This window comes from Bubalus kerabau, chromosome 1 (genome assembly GCF_029407905.1).
Source record: "Bubalus kerabau isolate K-KA32 ecotype Philippines breed swamp buffalo chromosome 1, PCC_UOA_SB_1v2, whole genome shotgun sequence".
Taxonomy (NCBI): Eukaryota; Metazoa; Chordata; class Mammalia; order Artiodactyla; family Bovidae; genus Bubalus; species Bubalus kerabau.
The window spans coordinates 151,664,107-151,685,566 of NC_073624.1; the positions used below are offsets into that span (position 1 = coordinate 151,664,107).

The window sequence follows — 21,460 nt, forward strand, 5'->3', positions numbered from 1 at the left end:
TGTCCAAATAGAAAAAAATTTGCTATTCTAATTAATTTTCCAGCTTTCACTGTGTATAGAGATTAACTATTATTTTAAACTAGTTTTAAATACTAGGCAGGAGGCTAAGGGTACTTGGAGCAATATAAAATTTTAGTATGTATACTAAAGTAACTACTCAGAAAAATTCTTAGATACTTAGCCAACAAATACACATGGAGTACTTGTTATGAGCCAGATACTGGGCTGGATACCTTCTCCAAAAGGGATAGTGATTAGGCAAATCAGTCCATGACAACCACTATTTCTTGCCCTGATTTCATTTTTGCACCCTCAAATTCTTCAGCAAAACAAATGAGCATTTTCCAAAGCTGTTCCAGAAATAGGTAAGCAACACATCATGAAGCCTAACCATAACCAAACACTATTAAGTTGTGGGTTTTAGGGAAAAGTCAGATATACAGAAAGGACAGATACACTTGATTCCAGTCCAGCTTCTAAGACGCAAAAATATGAAAAAGTGGGGCTCACAGGCCACAGTAAATATTTTACACAACATAAACTGCTGAGGGTTGAATTTTATAGCACCACCTCAATCATCAACAGAACAAAAACAAGACACAGCAGAGGTGGAGGAAGACAGAACAGAAGGTAGGTGAAGTACAAGAGGGGAAGTTTCTATAATCTGTTCTTGGGAAATGAAGGAAAGACTCTGGCAGGAGGGTTAATTGAGGTCTATTTGACACTGTAATCAAAGGTATAGAGATGGATAGGTGGTTTTGTCTCCTTTCTTCCTAGAAGAGACCCAGAGAAGTCACATCCCAACTATTCTTTCATTGAAATATTTTTGGAATGATTACTATTAGTAGGATGCTGTGTTAGGTACTTTGGGGATACAAAGCCACATAGCAGAGTTCCTAATTTCAAGATATTATTCAGTGATAACCATAACCACTGTCTAAACTTTCATTAATTAGAGAGTTTTTCAAATTAACAAATGCCTCTGGAGCTGTTACAAGGTATCATAATTCATTCACAATTCAATGTAAAAATTTTTTTTTAATTCTGATTTTTAAAACAAGTAGAATCTTAGCTGAGATATAGGAGAAAGTTCTGATTTGAAGAGTGAAGGGAGAAGAAGAAATAATGTGACAGGTTAGGGTACTTTCTAGAAGGCAGAGAATTTAGCTATACTGGAGTTTTATTTTTCTTGCTCCAGGAATTTTCTCCCATTGATAAATGAGATCTAAAACAGAAGGAAGCCTTCCCTTGTTAGGCCTTGCTTCCAAGGCCCTAAGGAGCAGAAATGGAAAAATAAGGGCAGACCTCTTTCTTTTCTCTCTTTCAGAGCTCCTTTATATGAATCTCATATATCATAAGAAGCGGCTCCACGGAAAAGTGGCAGAAAGCTTTACAGGCCAACATAAGCCATTCAAGACAGAACAAAGTATATGCGAATATAATAATTTTAGTGACAGCACCAGCTCATAGAGCATACAGAAAATACTCCTGATTACCTGACTCAATATTCTTTTTAGAAAACAGGCCCATTTGACTATCTGTACTGAAAGGGTAGAGCTCTAGGAATCCTGCGATCTCCATCAGATTTCCAGTTAATATTAGAATTTTTAGAATAGAATTTTCAAAACATGAAAATGGATCAATTTAAATAAAACACAAATATGAAAAGGCTAATAACCGATTTCCTCATGGGTATAAAATTATAAAATCTTTCTCAAGACACAGTCAAAACACATGTAGATCTTATCTTTATTGTAAGTCACAATTTACTACTTTAGTCTCTGTTCTCCCCTTGGCTTTATGAACCCTCAGAACAAATCTCAAGCATTGTTCTCAAGGGATAAACTTTGCTTTTGCAAATGAAAAAATTTAATCTAGTAAAGTCACAAGGAGACTTGAGAGAGCTAAATACAAACACCACTTATTTTTTGCTAATGTGAATTAAAATTGTTTTGTGGTTGTTGATACAAAGATGTAAATGCTTCAACTTTCTGTAACAACAGGGCCTACTGAAATGACATAATATTTTCAAGTATATCTGGCTCAAAATGAACTTAACATCATAAATATTTGATATACTTAAATGCATTATTTTATTGTTTTGACAGAAGCTGTATTATTATAAAATCAATGAATTAACCATAAGAAGGGCTATGCTAGAGAAAGAAGTTACTGGTAAACAACACAGTGAGACACTTTGGCCTTAACAGCATGCTAATGAATATTTCTGAAGTTCTAAGCACTTTTTATAGGGTAAAACAACACTGAATAAGATCAACCATTTTCTTCTTTGTTTTACCCTTCATAAGGACAATTAGGCAACAGCAGAAAATCTTGAGACATAAAAATTACATGTGCTCATACCCAGTTGCTAAGTCATGTACGACTCTTTTGCTCACCAGGTACATCGGATTTTCCAGGCAAGAATACTGGAATGGGTTACCATTTCCTTCTCCAGGGGATCTTCCTGATCCAGGGATTGAACCCATGTCACCTGCACTGGCAGGCAGATTCTTTACCACTGAGCCACCTGAGAAGCATCAGTCAGTTCAGTTCAGTCGGCAGTCGTGTGTGACTCTTTGTGACCCTACATCACGCCAGGCTTGTCTGTTCATCACCAACCCCTGGAGCTTGCTCAAACTCATGTCCATCAAGTCAGTGATGCCATCCAACCATCTCATCCTCTGTCGTCCCCTTTTCTTCCCACCTTCAATCTCTCCCAGCATCAGGGTCATTCCCAATGAGTCAGTTCTTCACATTAGGTGGCCAAAGTATTGGAGTTTCAGTTTCAGCATCAGTCCTTCCAATGAATATTCAGGACTGAGTTCCTTTAGGATTTGACTGGTTGGATCTCCTCTGCAGTCCAAGGGACTCTCAAAAGTCTTCTCCAACACCACAGTTCTAAAGCATCAATTATTTGGGGCTCAGCTTTCTTTATAGTTCAACTCTCACATCCATACATGACCACTGGAAAAACCATAGCTTTGACTAGACAGACCTTTGTTGGCAAAGTAATATCTCTGCTCTTTAATATGCTGTCTAGGTTGATCATAGCTTTTCTTCCAAGGAACAAGCGTCTTTTAATTTCATGGCTACAGTCACCATTTGCTGTGATTTTGGAGCTCAAGAAAATAAAGTCTGTCAGTATTTCCATTGTTTTACCATCTATTTGCCATGAAGTGATGGGATCAGATGCCATGAACTTAATTTTTTGAACGTTGAGTTTTAAGCCAACTTTTTCACTCTCCTCTTTCACTTTCATCAAGAGGCTTTTTAGTTCCTTTTCACTTTCTGCCATAAGGGTGGTGTCATCTGCATATTTGAGGTTATTGATATTTCTCCCAGCAATCTTGATTCCAGCTTGCACTTCATCCAGCCTGGCATTTCGCATGATGTACTCTTCTATTAAGTTAAAATAAGCAGGGTGACAATATACAGCCTTTCCCAATGTGGAACCAGTCTGTTGTTCCATGTCCAGTTCTAACTGTTACTTCTTGACCTGTATACAGATTTCTCAGAAGGCAAGTCAGGTGGTCTGGTATTCCCATCTCTTGAAGAATTTTCCACAGTTTGTTGTGATCTACACAAAGGCTTTGGCATAATCAATAAAGTAGAAGTAGATATTTTTATGGAACTCTCTTGCTTTTTCTATGATCCAACAGATGTTGGCAATTTGATCTCTGGTTCCTCTGCCTTTTCTAAACCCAGGTTGAACATCTGGAAGTTCACGGTTCATGTACTGTTGAAGCCTGGCTTGAAGAACTTTGAGCATTACTTTGCTGGCATGTGAGATAAGTGTAGTCGTTCGGTAGTTTGAACATTCTTTGGCATTGCCCTTCTTTGGGACTGGAATGAAAACACCTTTCCCAGTCCTGTGGCCACTGCTGAGTTTTCCAAAATTGCTGACATACTGAGGGCAGCACTTTCACAGCATCATCTTTTAGGATTTGAAATAGCTCAACTGGAATTCCATCACCTCCATTAGCTTTGTTCACAGTGATGCTTCCTAAGGCCCACTTGACTTTGGATTCCAGGATGTCTGGCTGTAGGTGAGTGATCACACCATCGTGGTTATCTGGGTCATGAAGATCTTTTTTGTATAGGTCTTCCATGTATTCTTGCCACCTCTTCTTAATATCTTTAGCTTCTGTTAAGTCCATACCATTTCTGTCCTTTATTGTGCCCATCTTTGCATGAAATGTTCCCTGGTATCTTGAATTTTCTTGAAGAGATCTCTAGTCTTTCCCATTCTACTGTTTTCCTCTATTTCTTTGCACTGATCACTTTGGAAGGCTTTCTTTATCTTTCCTTGCTATTCTTTGGAACTCTGCATTCAAATGAGTATATCTTTCCTTTTCTCCTTTGCCTTTAGCTTCTCTTCTTTTCATAGCTATTTGTAAGGCCTCCTCAGACAACCATTTTGCCTTTTTCCATTTCTTTTTCTTGGGGATGGTCTCGATCACTGCCTCCTGTATATGTCACAAGCCTCTGCCCATAGTTCTTCAGGCACTCTGTCTTTCAGATCTAATCCCTTGAATCTGTTTGTCACTTCCACTGTATAATCAATTGTAAGGGATTTGATTTAGGTCATACCTGAATGGTCTAGTGGTTTTCCCTATTTTCTTCAATTTACATCTGAATTTGGCAATAAGGAGTTCATGATCTGAGCCACAGTCAGCTCCCCATTTTGTTTTTGCTGATTGAGAAGCACAGAAAATAGTTAAACCAAATTTTCTCTATAACTTCTCTAACTATAATATGGCAATAAAAACGATTTAATAGATTTCAGTATGTTGCTGTGCCCATATTTTCCAACAGATCACTCAACTTGAAAAACTTATTTTGAGATATAACTTCTATAACATTTTCATTAGCCAGAATGGCACTGATCAATACTACTACCTCCAAGTCACATACACTTTGTGATCAGTTCTTGACTTCAATATGGCAAGAGAAATAAAATATTATAAGCTTTCACTTGAATGATGCTGTAATTTCCCAAAAGGTTTACATATTTGTGAGAAAGATGCATCACAATGGGGATAACTGTCAGTAAGTCAAATTCTCCTATAGTGAAACCCCACTTAATTAAATTTCTCCACTAATTCCTCCAAATCTAAAGAAGGAATCAAAAGCAGAACATATTGACTTATGCCTGATTTTCATTATGTCTCCTCTTAGGTACTGAACACATTGTACCAGTTCTTGCTTTTGATTTTTCTGGTGGCTTTTCAAAGATTAATAGTGCATAGTAAGATTGCTTACAAATAATCCACTTTTGATCATTTTATTATTGCCTCCACAAGCTACCTAAAACTTGGGTCTAGATAGCCCACAGGGTCAATAACTTTATTTAGAAAATATATGAACACAAAGAACATATATAAATATTTCAACCTGTCAATGGCCAAGATCCAGATTCTAAGTTATGTTATGATAATGTAGTGAATCTTAGTATTAGCTATGAATGATCCAAATCAATAAATAATATATAGCATTCTAGATAAATCTAGATGACTTTTCTTTATATCAAGTATCAAGTTATAAGTCTCTGACTTCAATTACAAGGTTTAAGACCACCAGCTAATGTAGGTGGTGAGTCCAGAGTACTAAGCCATTAATAAACCATGCTTTGGCATTCTCATTCAATTTCAATTAACCTAGTTTAAGGATCAAAGCCTCTTTGGAAATTATTTAATAATAATAATTATTAAGCCTTTATTGTGCCTGGAATGAATCTAAATTTATTTTATCAGTGAGCAGTTATTTAGTAAATACTTAGTATTCCACTTAATACAGATGTTATGGCTCATGTTTGACAATTGTTCAAGTTAATCCATCAAACCTCATCAGACAGATAAAGTAATAAACAATAAAATCTATGAATTAGGGTAAGAGGGGGATACAAATAATTTAATTCCGAATTATAAGAAAGCTTATAATTATATTTCTCATATAATTATATTTCTTCATTTAGAAGTAGGTTAGCTTAAAAACATATTTTCCTCACTCCACTGGTACTGGATGTGAACTGAGGACATCAACAGCTAAAAGAACTGTTCTCAACTCAGGATATAAACAGTAGAGTCTTCTGTTTTACAAACTTCATTTCAGAGAAGACTGAAAAAAACACAATCCTTGCTTTGTTACTTTGCCACAATGCTTTATATATAGTAGATAAGTTTGTAATTAATACCACTACAAACTGTAACAAATAATCATTACAAACCTATGCTCACTGTCAAGCAGTTACATTCTAGGTAGGAGGATGGACAATAAAGAAGATATATCAATTATCCACTTCTGGGTATTTATCTGGAGAACACAAAAATACCAATTTTAAAAGATAAGGGTATCCCTATGTTCAATGCAGCATTATTTACAATGGCCATGCCACAGAAACAACCTATGTGTTCACTGATGGATGAATGGATAAAGAAGATGTGATATACACACATACATGCGCGCGTGCGCGCGCACACACACACACACACAGACACGTATAAAATGGAACATAACTCAGTCATAAAGGAAGGTAAAATCTTGCCACTTGTGACAACCTTGGACCTTGAGGATATTATGCTAAGTGAAGTAATTCAGATGGAGTAAGACAAATACCAAATGATTTCATTCACATGTGGAATCTAAAAAAAAACAAATAAACAACATAAAGCAAAACGAAACTCAGAGAGAACATACTAGAGGTTACCAGAGGGGAAAGGGGTTGAAGGGTAGGTGAAATAGGTAAAGGGGGTTAATTATATATGGTGACGGATGGTAACTAGACTTGTAATAGTGATCACTTTATAGCGTATATAAGATATTGAATTATAATGCTGAACACCTGAAACTCATATAATTTTTTAGGAAAGAAAATAAATCAATTATATAGAATGTGAAATTAAAAGACACTTGCTCCTTAGAAGAAAAACTATGACCAAACTAAACAGCATATTAAAAAGCAGAGATGTTACTTTGCCAACAAAGGTCTGTCTAGTCAAAGCTACGGTTTTTCCAGTAGTCATGTATGGATGTGAAAGTTGGACTATAAAGAAAGCTGAGCATCCAAGAACTGATGCTTTTGAACTGTGTTGTTGGAGAAGACTCTTGAGAGTGCCTTGGACTGCAAAGAGACTCCCTTGGACTGCAAGGAGATCCAACCAGTCAGTCCTAAAGGAAATCTGTCCTGAATATTCATTGGAAGGACTGATGCTGAAGCTGAAACTCCAATATTCTGGCACCTGATGAGAAGAACTGACTCACTGGAAAAGACCTTGATGCTGGGAAAGACTGAAGGCACGAGAAGGGGACAACAGAAGACAAGATGGTTGGATGGCATCACTGACTCAATGGACATGAGTTTGAGTAAGCTCTGGGAGTTGGTGATGGACAGAGAAGCCTGGCGTGCTGCAGTCCATGGGGTCACAAAGAGTTGGACACGACTGAGTGACTGAAAAAAACTGAACTGATATAGAATGTGAAATCATGACAAATGCCAAGGAGAAAAAAGAGAGCAAAAGAGGGATTTAGGAGATGTGTATGTGTAAGTGTGTGTGTGACAGGATAAAAGGTATTTAAAATTTCAGGCTGGCCAGAGAAGGCACCCATTATCCAAAGTACATACAGAGAAGAGCGAGAAATTTATGTCACTGCTTATTATAAGCACAAGATATTGCTGCCAAATTGGTTGTTATTCTGGGTGTGAGTCAAAAAAATTCTTGTTTAGCTAAAAAATGAAACTTATAAAATTGATAGCAAATTCTTGAACACCACTGATTCTATTAATTTGCAAAAAAAAAAAAAAAACCCGAGATAATTAGAAATACAACAGTCTTGTATCATATGGGTTATGCTGTTCACATTGCTCTAGCTGGTTTTCCATTAGAAATCTGAAGAATGGTCCATGTTGTTCATTAGAGTAACACATGAATAAATATGCTAATGTATTCTCCAAGGCCCAAGCCACTCCCTAGCAAAGCTTTTGGTGTTTAAAGGATTGCATTTCTTCTTGCCTGACGACCTGGCAAGAAGTGTTATTTAGATGTAATGATTCCTTGTTATTCACAAAAAGGTGGATTCACTGAATGCCTCACTTATCGTTCTAGCAGCAATTAGGATGTGGGAAATAACTGATCTCAATGTCATTTCTGTGGCATATTTCCCTCCATGATGTGTTAAATAAAGTAAACAATGCAGTGCACAACATACGGATTTTAAGAATGCCTGAACTGCCCATTATCTACAGGAGAGTTTATGACCAGCCTTTCCACAGTTCCATTTTAGAGAAAGAAGAGGCACTATGGTAAGCTATGGCTTATCACTGCTGAAAACGTGACCACTGCAGTAAAGCCAAGTGACAGAAGCCCATGTGCTGGAGTGGCCTGGGTTCAAGCCCTAAATCATCTACTTACTGTGGGACTTGAGGCAAGTTTGTTTTTTTTTTTAATATAAATGTATTTAATTGGAGGCTAATTACTTTACAATATTGTATTGGTTTTGCCATACATTGACATGAATCCGCCACGGGTGTACACGTGTTCCCCATCCTGAACCCCCCTCCCACCTCCCTCCCCGTACCATCCCTCTGGGTCATCCCAGTGTACCAGCCCCGAGCACCCTGGGTCATGAATCGAATCTGAACTGGTGATTCGTTTCACATATGATAATATACATGTTTCAATGCCATTCTCCCAAATCATCCCACCCTTACCCTCTCCAACAGAGTCTAAAAGACTGTTATATACATCTGTGTCTCTTATCCTGTCTCGCATACAGGGTTATCGTTACCATCTTTCTAAATTCCATATATATATGTTAGTATACTGTATTGGTGTTTTTCTTTCTGGCTTACTTCACTCTGTATAATAGGCTCCAGATTCATCCACCTCATTAGAAATGATTCAAATGTATTCTTTTTAATGGCTGAGTAATACTCCATTGTATATATGTACCACAGCTTTCTTATCCATTCATCTGCTGATGGACATCTAGGTTGCTTCCGTGTCCTGGCTATTATAAACAGTGCTGTGATGAACACTGGGGTACACGTGTCTCTTTCAATTCTGGTTTCCTCGGTGTGTATGCCCAGCAGTGGGATTGCTGGGTTGTACGGCAGTTGTTTCCAGTTTTTAAGAAATCTCCACACTGTTCTCCATAGTGGCTGTACTAGTTTGGATTCCCACCAACAGTGTAAGAGAGTTCCCTTTTCTCCACACCCTCTCCAACATTTATTGCAAGTTTTTAATTGTTTTGTATGCCTCAATTTCCTCATCTGTAAAATGAAGATAGTAAACTACAAACATTACACAGTTGATATAAGGAAAATGTAGGTGCAATTGAAGTCCTCAAAGAAAAGTATTTGGTGAAATAAGAGCTGAAATTTTTCCAAATTTGATGAAAACTATAAACCCACAGACCCCAAAACTCAAAGAATCCCAAGACAAGAAACACAAGAACACTAGAGAGGTACATATGAAACGAAAACCAAACAGCCCTGCTAAAAACTACGTCAGTGGTTCTCAACCAGGGATTATTCCTCCCCATTCCTACTCCTCTGGGGACATTTGACAATGACATTTTTGTTTGTAACAACAGGGTGGGGGAAAGTGTGCATGCCTGGCATCTAATGTGCAGAGGCCAGGAACGCTGCTAAACAGCCTATAATGGAAAGGACAGCCCTCACAAAAATCAGTTACCCTGCCTACAACATCAACAGTGCTAAGGCTGAGAAATACAGGGCTTCCCTGATGGCTCAGCTGGTAGAGAGTCTGCCTGCAATGAGGGAAGAGAAATACTAAAAGCATATAATAATCAAAATGCTTAAAACTAGTGAAAAGAGAAAATCTTAAAAATCATATCCTTATCATATTTTCTCATCCTGACAAATACAGAAAGTATATGCGATTGTAATTTTAAGCATTTTTTGTAAACCACACACCAAGGTTAAGCCAGGAGCTGAGTACGAAGAAGTAAAGGTGCCCAGACCTGTAGAGCTACTTGGAGGGGTTCCCAGTACTCACAAGTCAATGTGACTTTTAAAAAAAAATCTGAATTTAGGGAGCTACACAATGTACAGTTTCTATCTTCAACAGAAACTGAAGATTCTGCTCTGTGGTCTTCCTGACACTTAATCATAGGTAAGAAGTGGTGGGGCCAGGATTTGAACTGAAGTCTGTTTTGAAAATGCATCAAAATAATATTAATAATACAAAATATAAGATCACAAATGTGCTTTGAGTTTACTATTTTGGGTCTTCATAACAAGTTAATATATATCTATGCTGCTAGAGCACTGGTCCACTACAAATTTATTCAATTACTTTGGTACTCAGGGACAGCTGTGGTAAAGCATATCAGTCTATGTTTGTTCATTTTTTCTGTCAATTGGAGGAAAGAAGAGTAACAGTGGTCACAGCTATGGCAGGAACTGTGTATATCATTTACTGAAAATTGTTTATAGTTTAAAAAAATTTTTTTTTAATCTTTTTTATGGAATACAGTTGATATACAATGTTGTGTTGGTTTCTGCTACACAGCAAAGTAAATCAATTACACATATGTTCACTCTTTTCTAGATATTTTTCCCATATAGGTCATTATGGAGTATTGAGAAGAGTTCCCTGTGCTATACAGTAGGTCCTTATTAATTATCTATTTTATATACAGTTGGAGGAGGAAATGGCAAACCACCCCAGTATCCTTGCCTGGAGAATTTCATGGACAGAGGAGCCTGGTGGGCTATAGTCCATAAGGTCGCAAAGAGTTGGACACGATTGAGCGACTAACACACTTATATACAGTAGTACATATGTCAATCCCAATCTCCCAATTTATCCCTCCTCATCCCTTCCCCACTGGAAACCATAAGTTTGGAAAACTGTTTACAGTTTTATCTTTATAGATGCCTACTCTGGAGAAGGGTAGGAAGAGGTGCTTATTTTTATTTGGTTCTATCCTCCATGGGAAAAAAATTGAGAATCACTTCTTTCAAGTATCAGATCTCTTTGGATCAAGTTAGGTAGATTTCAATGGAATGCACACAGAGAGCTAGAGACATACACTTTTTTTTCTGAATGGTTAAAACAAAGTCATACTAAAGGGAAATAATGCTAAGAACACTTACAGTAGCATACTAATCAACAAAACTGTTTAGCCTAGAATAATCAGAAATTCATCAGTGCTCTAAAGGAGTAAAAGCTGAGTTTTGTGTTTTAAGAAGTAATCTTCCAAGGTTCAAAAATGAATGTTCAACACAATTAGAACAACCGAGCCAATCATCTTTAGTAAAGGAAATACTAGATTAATATGTGTTTTACTGAGGAAGTATAAACATTAATGAGGGCTAAAGGAGCAGGCAATGTATAAATTATCTTGAGCTTCAAACAGTTAAAAGGTAACTTCACAGTTGCTTTTTTGTTTTCTTCTAACTTTACCTGGATACTTTATTTTCCTCCCTGTTTTTCAGGTGGTTCTATATACAAGTTATAGAGACTCCAAAACAAATGAAATTTGATGTAACTTATCATTCATTAACTTTGCAAACATGTTTTGTTTCCTCTTCCAATCAACTTAACTCTTTTTATAATCCTGTATGCTACCTGTAAGTGAATAAAAAGTTCATACTTACTCGAAAGAACAGTTGTAAGGAAAATGTAGTCTGAAAAGGATATGAGTCCACATTCTCCAAGGGTGTAAAATATACTGCCTTCATCAGCAAATTTTTCTCGTTCCTGGGCAATTTTCTATTGAGTATGGGTCCAACCAAAAGATAAAAAGAAGATATAACAGAATAAGAATATAAATAGTTAGAGATGAATGACCATTTATCTGACAGTTTTATGCTATTTATTGTAAGCATTTCTCTGATGGCCATTCCAAATTAATGAATCCTTTACAGTTTTTAAGATGATTAAAATTATAAGCAAAAGATGATTTTGTTTATTTGCTCCAACACTGGCTTAATGTGAGCAATGCAAAGTTTTCAGTTTTATGAACTCCTGCCATTTAATATATAACAGGCCCGCTTCAGGTCTGAATTTGTTTCTGAGTTTGAAAAACAATCCACCTTTTTCTATAGAGGTATATAAGGTAGGGGAAAAAAATCAGTTCTAAATACCCAAGAAAAACAACTAATGATTAGAACTAGTGATCAGAAATGAAGAAGTTAGCAACTATTGTCAACACCCACCCAAATGCTCAGAAAATTAATTTCTGAAATATTAATTTTAACTTATATCTTATGAACCCCAAGAATCTTAGTTTTTGAAATGTAGAACAGTTTACAGAGTAAATAGCACCTCTGAAATATGTCAAATCAGACATACACATCAAGCTTTAGGCATGATATAATTTAGTCATATTTACTGTTACTTTGGTGGAGGCTCCTAAATTTTAGCTATTTGAAGAAACTCTCCTATAACTTAGTTTTAACTCTGTGTATGTATTTATTTTCTTTAATCTATATGCTAACAAAGAGAGTTTGTTAGCTCTCTCAGGTCCCTCTCTGAGAGAGAGCTCTGTCAGCTCTCTCTGAGAACCATTCTCAGGTTCAGAAATGGTCTATCCGGGAAGCAGTCTATTCCTGGGTGTTTAAGGGAAACCTACCCCTCCCCCCTTTTTTTTTCTGATTCCCTACCAGACCAGAAACTTAAGAGGTGACATTGATGATACTTTCAAAAACTGAAAAGGATCCATCAAAGAGTTAGACTTGAAACTCATTTTTATAAGTTTGACTCACTTTGGACCAACCAAAGAAATTTCAGGAATTATTCTAGGTACCAAAAAAAGAGAGAGGAGGTTTTAAAAATCCAAACCAACAAAGCGCAGTCAAAGTAATATCATGCAAGCACAAAGTAAGCAGCAGCACTGCAAGCATAACCTTGGGAGGAGCGTCATGGAAACTAAACCAACAAGCACCACCACACCACCATCCAGGTACACAGCCACCCAATAGGTTACCTCTGTCTAGTGAAGATCCCATCATACACACAAAGGAAAGAAAAGTGGTTAACCAATGGAAGACATGAGGACCAAATGAATCATCATGATCTTCTTAGTAAACCCCCTCAAAATAGCCTCTCCTGGATATTTGCTTATAATATGAAACAGCAACGGTGGAAAAGGCAAAAATCCAAAGTTGAATGCCAATAAAGCAGTAAGAGGTTTTGATGGCAGTTTCTACTAAGGAAAGGGCTTCTCTGACTCATTTGTGATGGGCAGAAAGCCTGGTCTGGCCTAACAGCATTTAGAGATTACTTGCTTGAGCCAAAACCAAAAATGAGCCCACAGTCCAATTAAGGTTAGACCTCATATCACACTTGATCTTCTACCAACAGATTAAACACAAATTTCAGACAAAAAAAGGCTACTGGATGAAAAGAGAAGCAAAGTTGTTCACTGGGAAGTTAATATTTTAATTTCTCAAAAGAAAATTGTACATTTTTTAACATTATCCAAGATACTGCAAAGGAAAAGCATGTGAACTAGAAAAAAATACACAAAATGAGAATAGGCTGTCAATGGCATACAATCTTACTTATGAGAATAAATATGAATAGAAGCTGAGTAACCCATATTAATTATGTAATAATCTTATAGAGAGACTGCTATAATAAAAGAAAATAAATAGTACATTGGGATCCAGAAGTTGAGAAACAAAAATCTTAGACAAAATCTTAGACAAAAATCTAAGGACAAACTGAAAGGAGGAAACCAGGCCAAAAAAACATATCCAATATTATTTTTCTAAGAATCATCTGGACCATGCTGCTGCTCAGAAAATAAAAAGACAAATCTTAAGTTTATAACTTTTAATTTTGAGGTAATTTCAAACTCAGAAAAGTGGAGAGAACTGTATAAGGAACTCCCATATGCTTTTTACTCACATTCACCAACAGTTTACATATCTCCTTATTTGCTTTATCATTTTACATATCTTCTTTTACATTGTATCAAAACTTGGAGCCATGACCCTTTAGACTTCAATAAATACCTCCTATGAACAAAGACATTCTCTCATATACTACAGTAAAAATTTGATAAAATCAGGATATTTAACACTGATACATATTATTACTTGTAATCCACAGCCTATTATCAAATTTAGCAAACTATCTCAGTAATTTACTTTTTAGCTATTAATACTTTCCTTCTATGGACCTAACAGAAGCAGAACATATTAAGAAGAGGTGGCAAGAATACACAGAACTATACAAAAAAGATCTTCACGATCCAGATAATCACAATGGTGTGATCACTCACCTAGAGCCAGACATCCTGGAATGTGAAGTCAACTGGACCTTAGGAAGCATCACTACGAACAAAGTTAGTGGAGGTGATGGAATTCCAGTTGAGCTAAAGTGCTGCCCTCAAAATGCCAGCAAATTTGGAAAACTCAGCAGTGGCCACAGGACTGGATAAGGTCATTCCTCATTCCAATCCCAAAGAAAGACAATGTCAAAGAATGCTCAAACTACCACACAATTGCACTCATCTCACACGCTAGTAAAGTAATGCTCAAAATTCTTCAAGCCAGGCCTCAGCAATACGTAAACCGTGAACTTCCAGATGTTCAAGCTGGTTTTAGAAAAGGTAGAGGAATAAGAGATCAAATTGAAAATAGATCAAATTGCCAACATCTGCTGGATCACTGAAAAAGCAAGAGAGTTTCAGAAAAACACCTATTTCTGCCTTATTGACTATGCCAAAGCCTTTGACTGTGTGGATCACCACAAACTGCGGAAAATTCTTCAAGAGATGGGAATACCAGACCACCTGACCTGCGTTCTGAGAAATCTGTATGCAGGTCAGGAAGTAAGTTAGAAGTGGACATGGAACAACAGACTGGTTCCAAATAGGAAAAGGAGTACGTCAAGGCTGCATATTGTCCCCTGCTTATTTAACTTATATGCAGAGTACATCATGAGAAATTCTGAGCTGGATGAAGCACAAGCTGGAATCAAGATTGCTGGGAGAAATATCAATAACCTCAAATATGCCGATGACACAACCCTTATGGCAGAAAGCGAAGAACAGCTAAAGAGCCTCTTGACGAAAGTCAAAGAGCAGAGTAAAAAAGTTGGCTTAAAGCTCAACATTCAGAAAACGAAGATCATGGCATCTGGTCCCATCACTTCATGGCAAATAGATGGGGAAACAGTGGAAACAGTGGCTGACTTTATTTTTTGGGGCTCCAAAATCACTGCAGATGGTGGCTGCAGCCATGAAATTAAAAGATGTTTACTCCTTGGAAGAAAAGTTGTGACCAACCTAGACAGCATGTTAAAAAGCAGAGACATTACTTTGCCAACAAAGGTCTGTCTAGTCAAAGCTGCGGTTTTTCCAGTAATCATGTAAGGATGTGAGAGTTGGACTATAAAGAAAGCTGGGTGCCAAAAAATTGATGCCTTTGAACTGTGATGTTGGAGAAGACACTTGAAGAGTCCCTTGGACTGCAAGGAGATCCAACCAGTCCATCCTAAAGGGAATCAGTCCTGAATATTCACTGGAAGGACTGATATTGAAGTTGAAACTCCAATACTTTGGCCACCTGATGCAAAGAACAGACTCATTTGAAAAGACCCTGATGCTGGGAAAGATTGAAGGCAGGAGAAGGGGATGACAGAGGATGAGATGGTTGGATGGCATCACCAACTCAATGGACTTGAGTTTGAGTAGACTCCAGGAGTTGGTGATGGACAGGGAGGCCTGGCATGCTGCAGTCCATGGGGTTGCAAAGAGTAGGACACGACTGAACTAACTGAACTTTCCTTCTAGTCCAGGGTGTAGTCCACAAACATAAATGGCCTTTAGTTGTCATGTCATTTTAATCTCCACTAATCCAAAATAGCTTTCTTTGTCCATCTTTGTTTTTTCCTTTGGAGGTTTATTATTATTTTCCATTGTGGTAAAATTCACATTACATACAATTCAGCATTCTAACCATTTAACCATAAAATGTGTGGGCTTTTAAAATTTGGTTTCTTTTGCAGATCATGGTTTTTGTTGGTCCATCTGTGTTGTAGCAGCAATCAGTATTTCATTCCTTTTTATTGCCAAATAATATTCCATTGTATATATACCATAAATTGTTTATCCATTCATCCATTAAAGGGTATTTGAGTTGTTTCCACCTTTCGGCTGTTGTGAATAATGCTACTATGTACATTCACGTACAAGTATTTGTTTGAGTATCTGCTTTCAATTCTTTTGGGTATATATCTGGGAATGGAACTGCTGAGTCATATCACACATCTATGTTCACATTTTTGCAGAGTGGCCAAACTGTTTTCCACAGCAGCTATACCATTTTGCATTACTACCAGCAATGTAAAATGGTTCCAATTTCTCCACATCCTGAGTTTTTTTTTCATTTTTTAAATTATATCCATCTTAGTGAGTGCCAACTTGTATTTTATTGTGGTTTGATTTACATTTCCCTAGTGTCTAATGATGTTGAGCATCTTTTCATGTGTCTGTTGGCGATTTGTATTTCTTTGGAGAAATATCTATTCAAATCCTTTGCCCATTTTTTTGAATTGGGTTATTTGTTTTCTGTTGTTGAGTTGTAAGTTTCTCTATATATTCTATATACTAAACATGTATCTGATACAAGGTTTGCAAATAAATTCTTTCATTCTGCTCATTGCCTTTCACTCTCCTGATTATGTTCTTTGGTGCATAGAAATTTTAAATATTGATGAAGCTCAACTTGTCTATTTTTTTCTTATTGCTTGTGCTTTTAATGTCATATCAAAGACTTCATCACAAAATCCAGGATCATGAAGATTTACCTGTTTCTCTAACAGTTCTGCAGTTTTAGCTTTTATATTTAGGTCACTGATCTATTTTGAGTTAACTTTGTATTAATGAGAGGTAGGGACTAAATTTATTCTTTTGCATGTGATATCCAGTTGAGCCCATACCATTTATTGAAATGATTATTCTTTTACCATCTGGTACTCTTGTTGAAAACAAATTGACCATATATATGTGCATTTATTTCTGGATTCCTCATTTCACTCCACTGATTTATGTGTCTATTTTTATGCCAGTACCATGCTCTTTTTTTTTTTTTCATAATTTTTTAAACCTGTGGTAAAATGTACTTACCATAAAATTTACCATGTTAACCATTTTAAAATGTACAATTTGGTGGTATTAAGTACAATAAAAACATTATATAACCACCACCACTACCTGGTTCCGGAATGTTCTCATCACCCCATTTGGAAACCCCTTATCCATTTAGTCACATTCCACTGCTCCTCCCTCTAGCCCCTGGAAACCACTAATGTACTTTCTGTCTTTACTTTTTCTGGATATTTCATGTAAATGGAACCATACCTAGTTATTTTCTTAGTGGCCACTCTGTGGATTACAATTAACATCTTAAATTTACAGCAATCTAGTTTGAATAAATACCAACTTGAACAGTATTTTGAAAAATTCTACTCTTGTAGAGTTCCATTTTCCTTTATAGTATTTTCACAAATTACATTTTTATACAGTGTGACCATTAACATAGATTTTTTAATTACTGTCTTACACATTTGTCTTTTAAATCACAGAGGGATGAACAGGAGTTATACACTACAAATAAAATATTGCCTTTTTAATTTACCTATGTTATCTTTGCTAGTGTTATTTCTTAATATAGCTTCAAGTTATTATCTAGTGTCCTTTCATTTCAGCCTTAAAGTACTCATTTTAGTATTTGGGGTAGAGTAGAGCTACTACCAACAAACTCCCTCAGTTTTTCTTAATCTGTGAATGGTTTAATATCTATCTCCTTCATTTTTGAAGAATAATTTTGTAGGTATAGAATTCTTGGTTGACAATTTTTTCTTTCAGTACTCTAAATATGTCAGCCCTCTGTCCTTCATAGTATCTGAAGAGAAACCGGTTGTTAATCTTATTGTGTATAGGTTGTATGTTGTAAGTTGCTTCTTTCTTGCTGTTTTCAAGATTCAGCAACTTCAGCTTTTGACAGTAATTATGTGTCTCAGTGTGGGTCTGGGATTTTTTCCTGTTGGGAGTTATTCAGCTTCTTGGATGTGTAGATTCATATATTTCATTGAATTTGGAATGTTTTCAGCCATTATATCTTCAAATATTCTTTCTGCCCCTTTTCTTCTCTCCTTGCCCTTTGAAATTCCTATTATACATATGTTGGTATACTTGGTAGTGTCACATAGTCTCTTAAGCTGTGTTCATTTCTCTTCATTTTTTTTTCTTCTGTTTTTTCAGACTGGATAGTATTAATTGACCTACCTTCACGTTCACTGAAGATTTTTCCTGTGTATTCAAATCTGCTGTTGAACCCTGTCACTAAAATTTTCCTTTCAGCTATAGGAAATGTTTAGTTCCAGAATTTCTATTTGATACTTTTTTTTTTTTTTTTTTTTACAATTTGTATCTCTTTATTGCTATTACTTCAGAGTCAGACATGACTGAGCAACTTCACTTTCACTTTTCACTTTCATGCACTGGAGAAGGAAATGGCACCCCACTCCAGTACTCTTGCATGGAAAATCCCATGGACAGAGAAGCCTGGTAGGCTGCGGTCCATGGGGTCACTAAGAGTCGGACATGACTGAGTGACTTCACTTTCTTTTTTCACTTTCATGCATTGGAGAAGGAAATGCCAACCCACTCCAGTGTTCTTGCCTGGAGAATCCCAGGTACAGGGGAGCCTGGTGGGCTGCTGTCTATGGGGTCTCACAGAGTCAGACACGACTGCAGCGACTCAGCAGCAGCAGCAGCAGCAGCAGCAGCAAAACTCATTCTCCTTGATTCCCTTAGCTTCATTAGTGTACTTTCCTTTAGCTCTGTGAGGATACTTAGGACAGTTGATTTAAAGTCTGTTTATAGTAGGATCAATATCTGAGCTTTCTCAAGGATAGTTCCTATTCCTTTCTTTTCCTGAGTCATACTTTCTTTTCAAGCATAATTTCTTACTGAAAATTGAACATTTTCTATATTATAATGTGGTAATTCTGGAAATAGGGTTCTCCCACCTGCTCAGGGTTTGTTGTTGGTGCTTGTGTGGGGTGTAGTCATTTCTCTAATAATTTTTCTAAATTCTTCTGTAAACACTTTGTCAAGCATAGTCACTCAAATCTCTGTTTCATTACCAGCTGATGATCTGACAGAGATTTCCTTAAGTTCCTGGATCCAAAGGGTGGGAAAGACAAACTCTCTAGATGCTTGCAGATTGGCTCTGTGGTGGGTATTCTTTCAATGCTTAGCCATTGTTTACCATTCTACCTTTGACTTCTTGTTTTCATGGAAGCTACACATCAGCCAGAGATGAAAGTTTAGGGTCTGTTGAGGTTTTCCTCTTAGTAGTCATTCAGCCCTAGCATGTACATCCCCTACCAGATTCATGACTATATTTGGTTTCTTTACAGTTTTTGACCTTGAACAATTTGAAAAGTACAGGTGAATTATATTGCAAAATATTCCTCAATTTGAATTAGACTGGTATTTCCTCATGATTACAATCATATCTGTCTATTATAAACTATGAATTCATAATATCTCTAATTCCATTTTAATATCACAGAGTACAATTTAGTCTTGCCCTTTATACATGTTACTCCCTTCTCCAAAGAGGAGAAAACTGATTCCCATTATCTGCAATACATTTACTCATTTGCTCAGGCTTAGAATACAAGAAAGATAGTTTCACAGTTGTTAATTATCTCTGCAAAAAACAAATGTAGAGTTCAATATTTGTTGCAGTTTTAAGTAAAGTCCACTTATGGTGAAATGCACAAATCCAATATACAATTCAATGAGTTCTATAAACACATATCTGACTAACCCAGGTACATACTATATTTGGGTTGCAGGACATTTCAACCACCCCTGATGTTCTTTTATGCCCCTTCACAGTTAATTCCCACCATATTATTGCACCATGGATTAGTTTTGCCTATTCTAGAACTGCCTACAAATGGTATCATCAACATATATGCTTCAGTGTGCAGCTTCTATGGCTTAGCATAGTGCTGGGGAGATTCATCCACACTCTATTAACTAGCAACTCATTAATTTTGATTGCAGAGTAGTATGATAACTCGACAAAATAAAAATAAGTAATTTATGCAGTTTATTTTGTGCATTAATTATATTGTGCATCCAATACTAATACACACAGTAATATCAAAACTTATTCATTCCTTTATTGATTAAACACAGGCATGTTTCAGATTTTGGCTATTTTGACTTTCCTCCAAGTTGTAACTTTTTTACTTGCTATTTTACTTGCAAGTAAAGTTGAGAGTGAAAAAGTTGGCTTAAAGCTCAACATTCAGAAAACTAAGATCATGGCATCTGGTCTCATCACTTCATGGGAAATAGATGGGGCAACAGTGGAAACAGTGTCAGACTTTATTTTTTGGGGCTCCAAAATCACTGCAGATGGTGACTGCAGCCATGAAATTAAAAGACGCTTACTCCTTGGAAGAAAAGTTATGACCAACCTAGATAGCATATTGAAAAGCAGAGACATTACTTTGCCAACAAAGGTCCGTCTAGCCAAGGCTATGGTTTGTCCTGTGGTCATGTATGGATGTGAGGGTTGGACTGTGAAGAAAGCTGAGCGCCAAAGAATTGATGCTTTTGAACTGTGGTGTTGGAGAAGACTCTTGAGAGTCCCTTGGACTGCAAGGAGATCCAACCAGTCCATTCTGAAGGAGATCAGCCCTGGGATTTCTTTGGAAGGAATGATACTAATGTTGAAACTCCATGCAAAGAGTTGACTCATTGGAAAAGACTCTGATGCTGGGAGGGATTGGGGGCAGGAGGAGAAGAGGACGACAGAGGATGAGATGGCTGGATGGCATCACTGATTCGATGGACATGAGTCTGAGTGAACTCCGGGAGATGGTGATGGACAGGGAGGCCTGGTGTACTGCGATTCATGGGGTCGAAAAGAGTCGGACACAACTGAGCAACTGAACTGAACTGAACTGAAAGTTGAGTATAAGTTCTAGTTGCAACACATCTTTGTCAAAATTTATGTTGCCACTTTCTTTAATTTAGCCATTTTAGTGGTTCTCTCATCATGGTTTTATTGAGCATTTCTCTGATGACTAATGTTTTATGCACTTTATGCACTCAGTTTATTGGCAATTAATATATCTTTCTTTAGGAAGTATCTGTTCAAGTCTTCTGCCCATTTTTAATTGGGTTGTTTGTCTTTTTATTACTGATCATGGTATGTTCTAGACGTGAGACTCTTTTCAGTGTCTCCAAAATGACCCCAGTGTTTTTTGCCTTCTGGTATCCATGTCCTTATGTAGATCTAGTCTCTTCCCACATTGAATCAGGGCTGGTCGGTGTAACTAATAGGATACAGTTCAAGTGATAATGTATGACTTCTGATGCTAATGCATAAAAGGCACCTTGCTCTGCTGGAGGGAAGCCAGCTGTCATCAGAACAGAACAGTTAAGA

General features: G+C 36.8%; 2 protein-coding genes across 5 annotated transcripts in view; one reads left to right on the plus strand and one right to left on the minus strand.

The window, feature by feature from the left end:
* Nucleotides 1-21,460, minus strand: part of MICU1 (mitochondrial calcium uptake 1) — a 224,005-nt gene that overhangs the window by 117,809 nt on the left and 84,736 nt on the right. For all 3 annotated transcript variants that reach the window (XM_055535443.1, XM_055535436.1, XM_055535453.1), the window contains one exon: nt 11,627-11,741. In XM_055535443.1, the coding sequence (XP_055391418.1) occupies nt 11,627-11,741 (115 nt within the window). The remainder of the gene's footprint in view (nt 1-11,626; nt 11,742-21,460) is intronic.
* The window catches only part of MCU (mitochondrial calcium uniporter), a 438,436-nt gene that overhangs the window by 40,168 nt on the left and 376,808 nt on the right, over nt 1-21,460 (plus strand). The window lies entirely within an intron of this gene.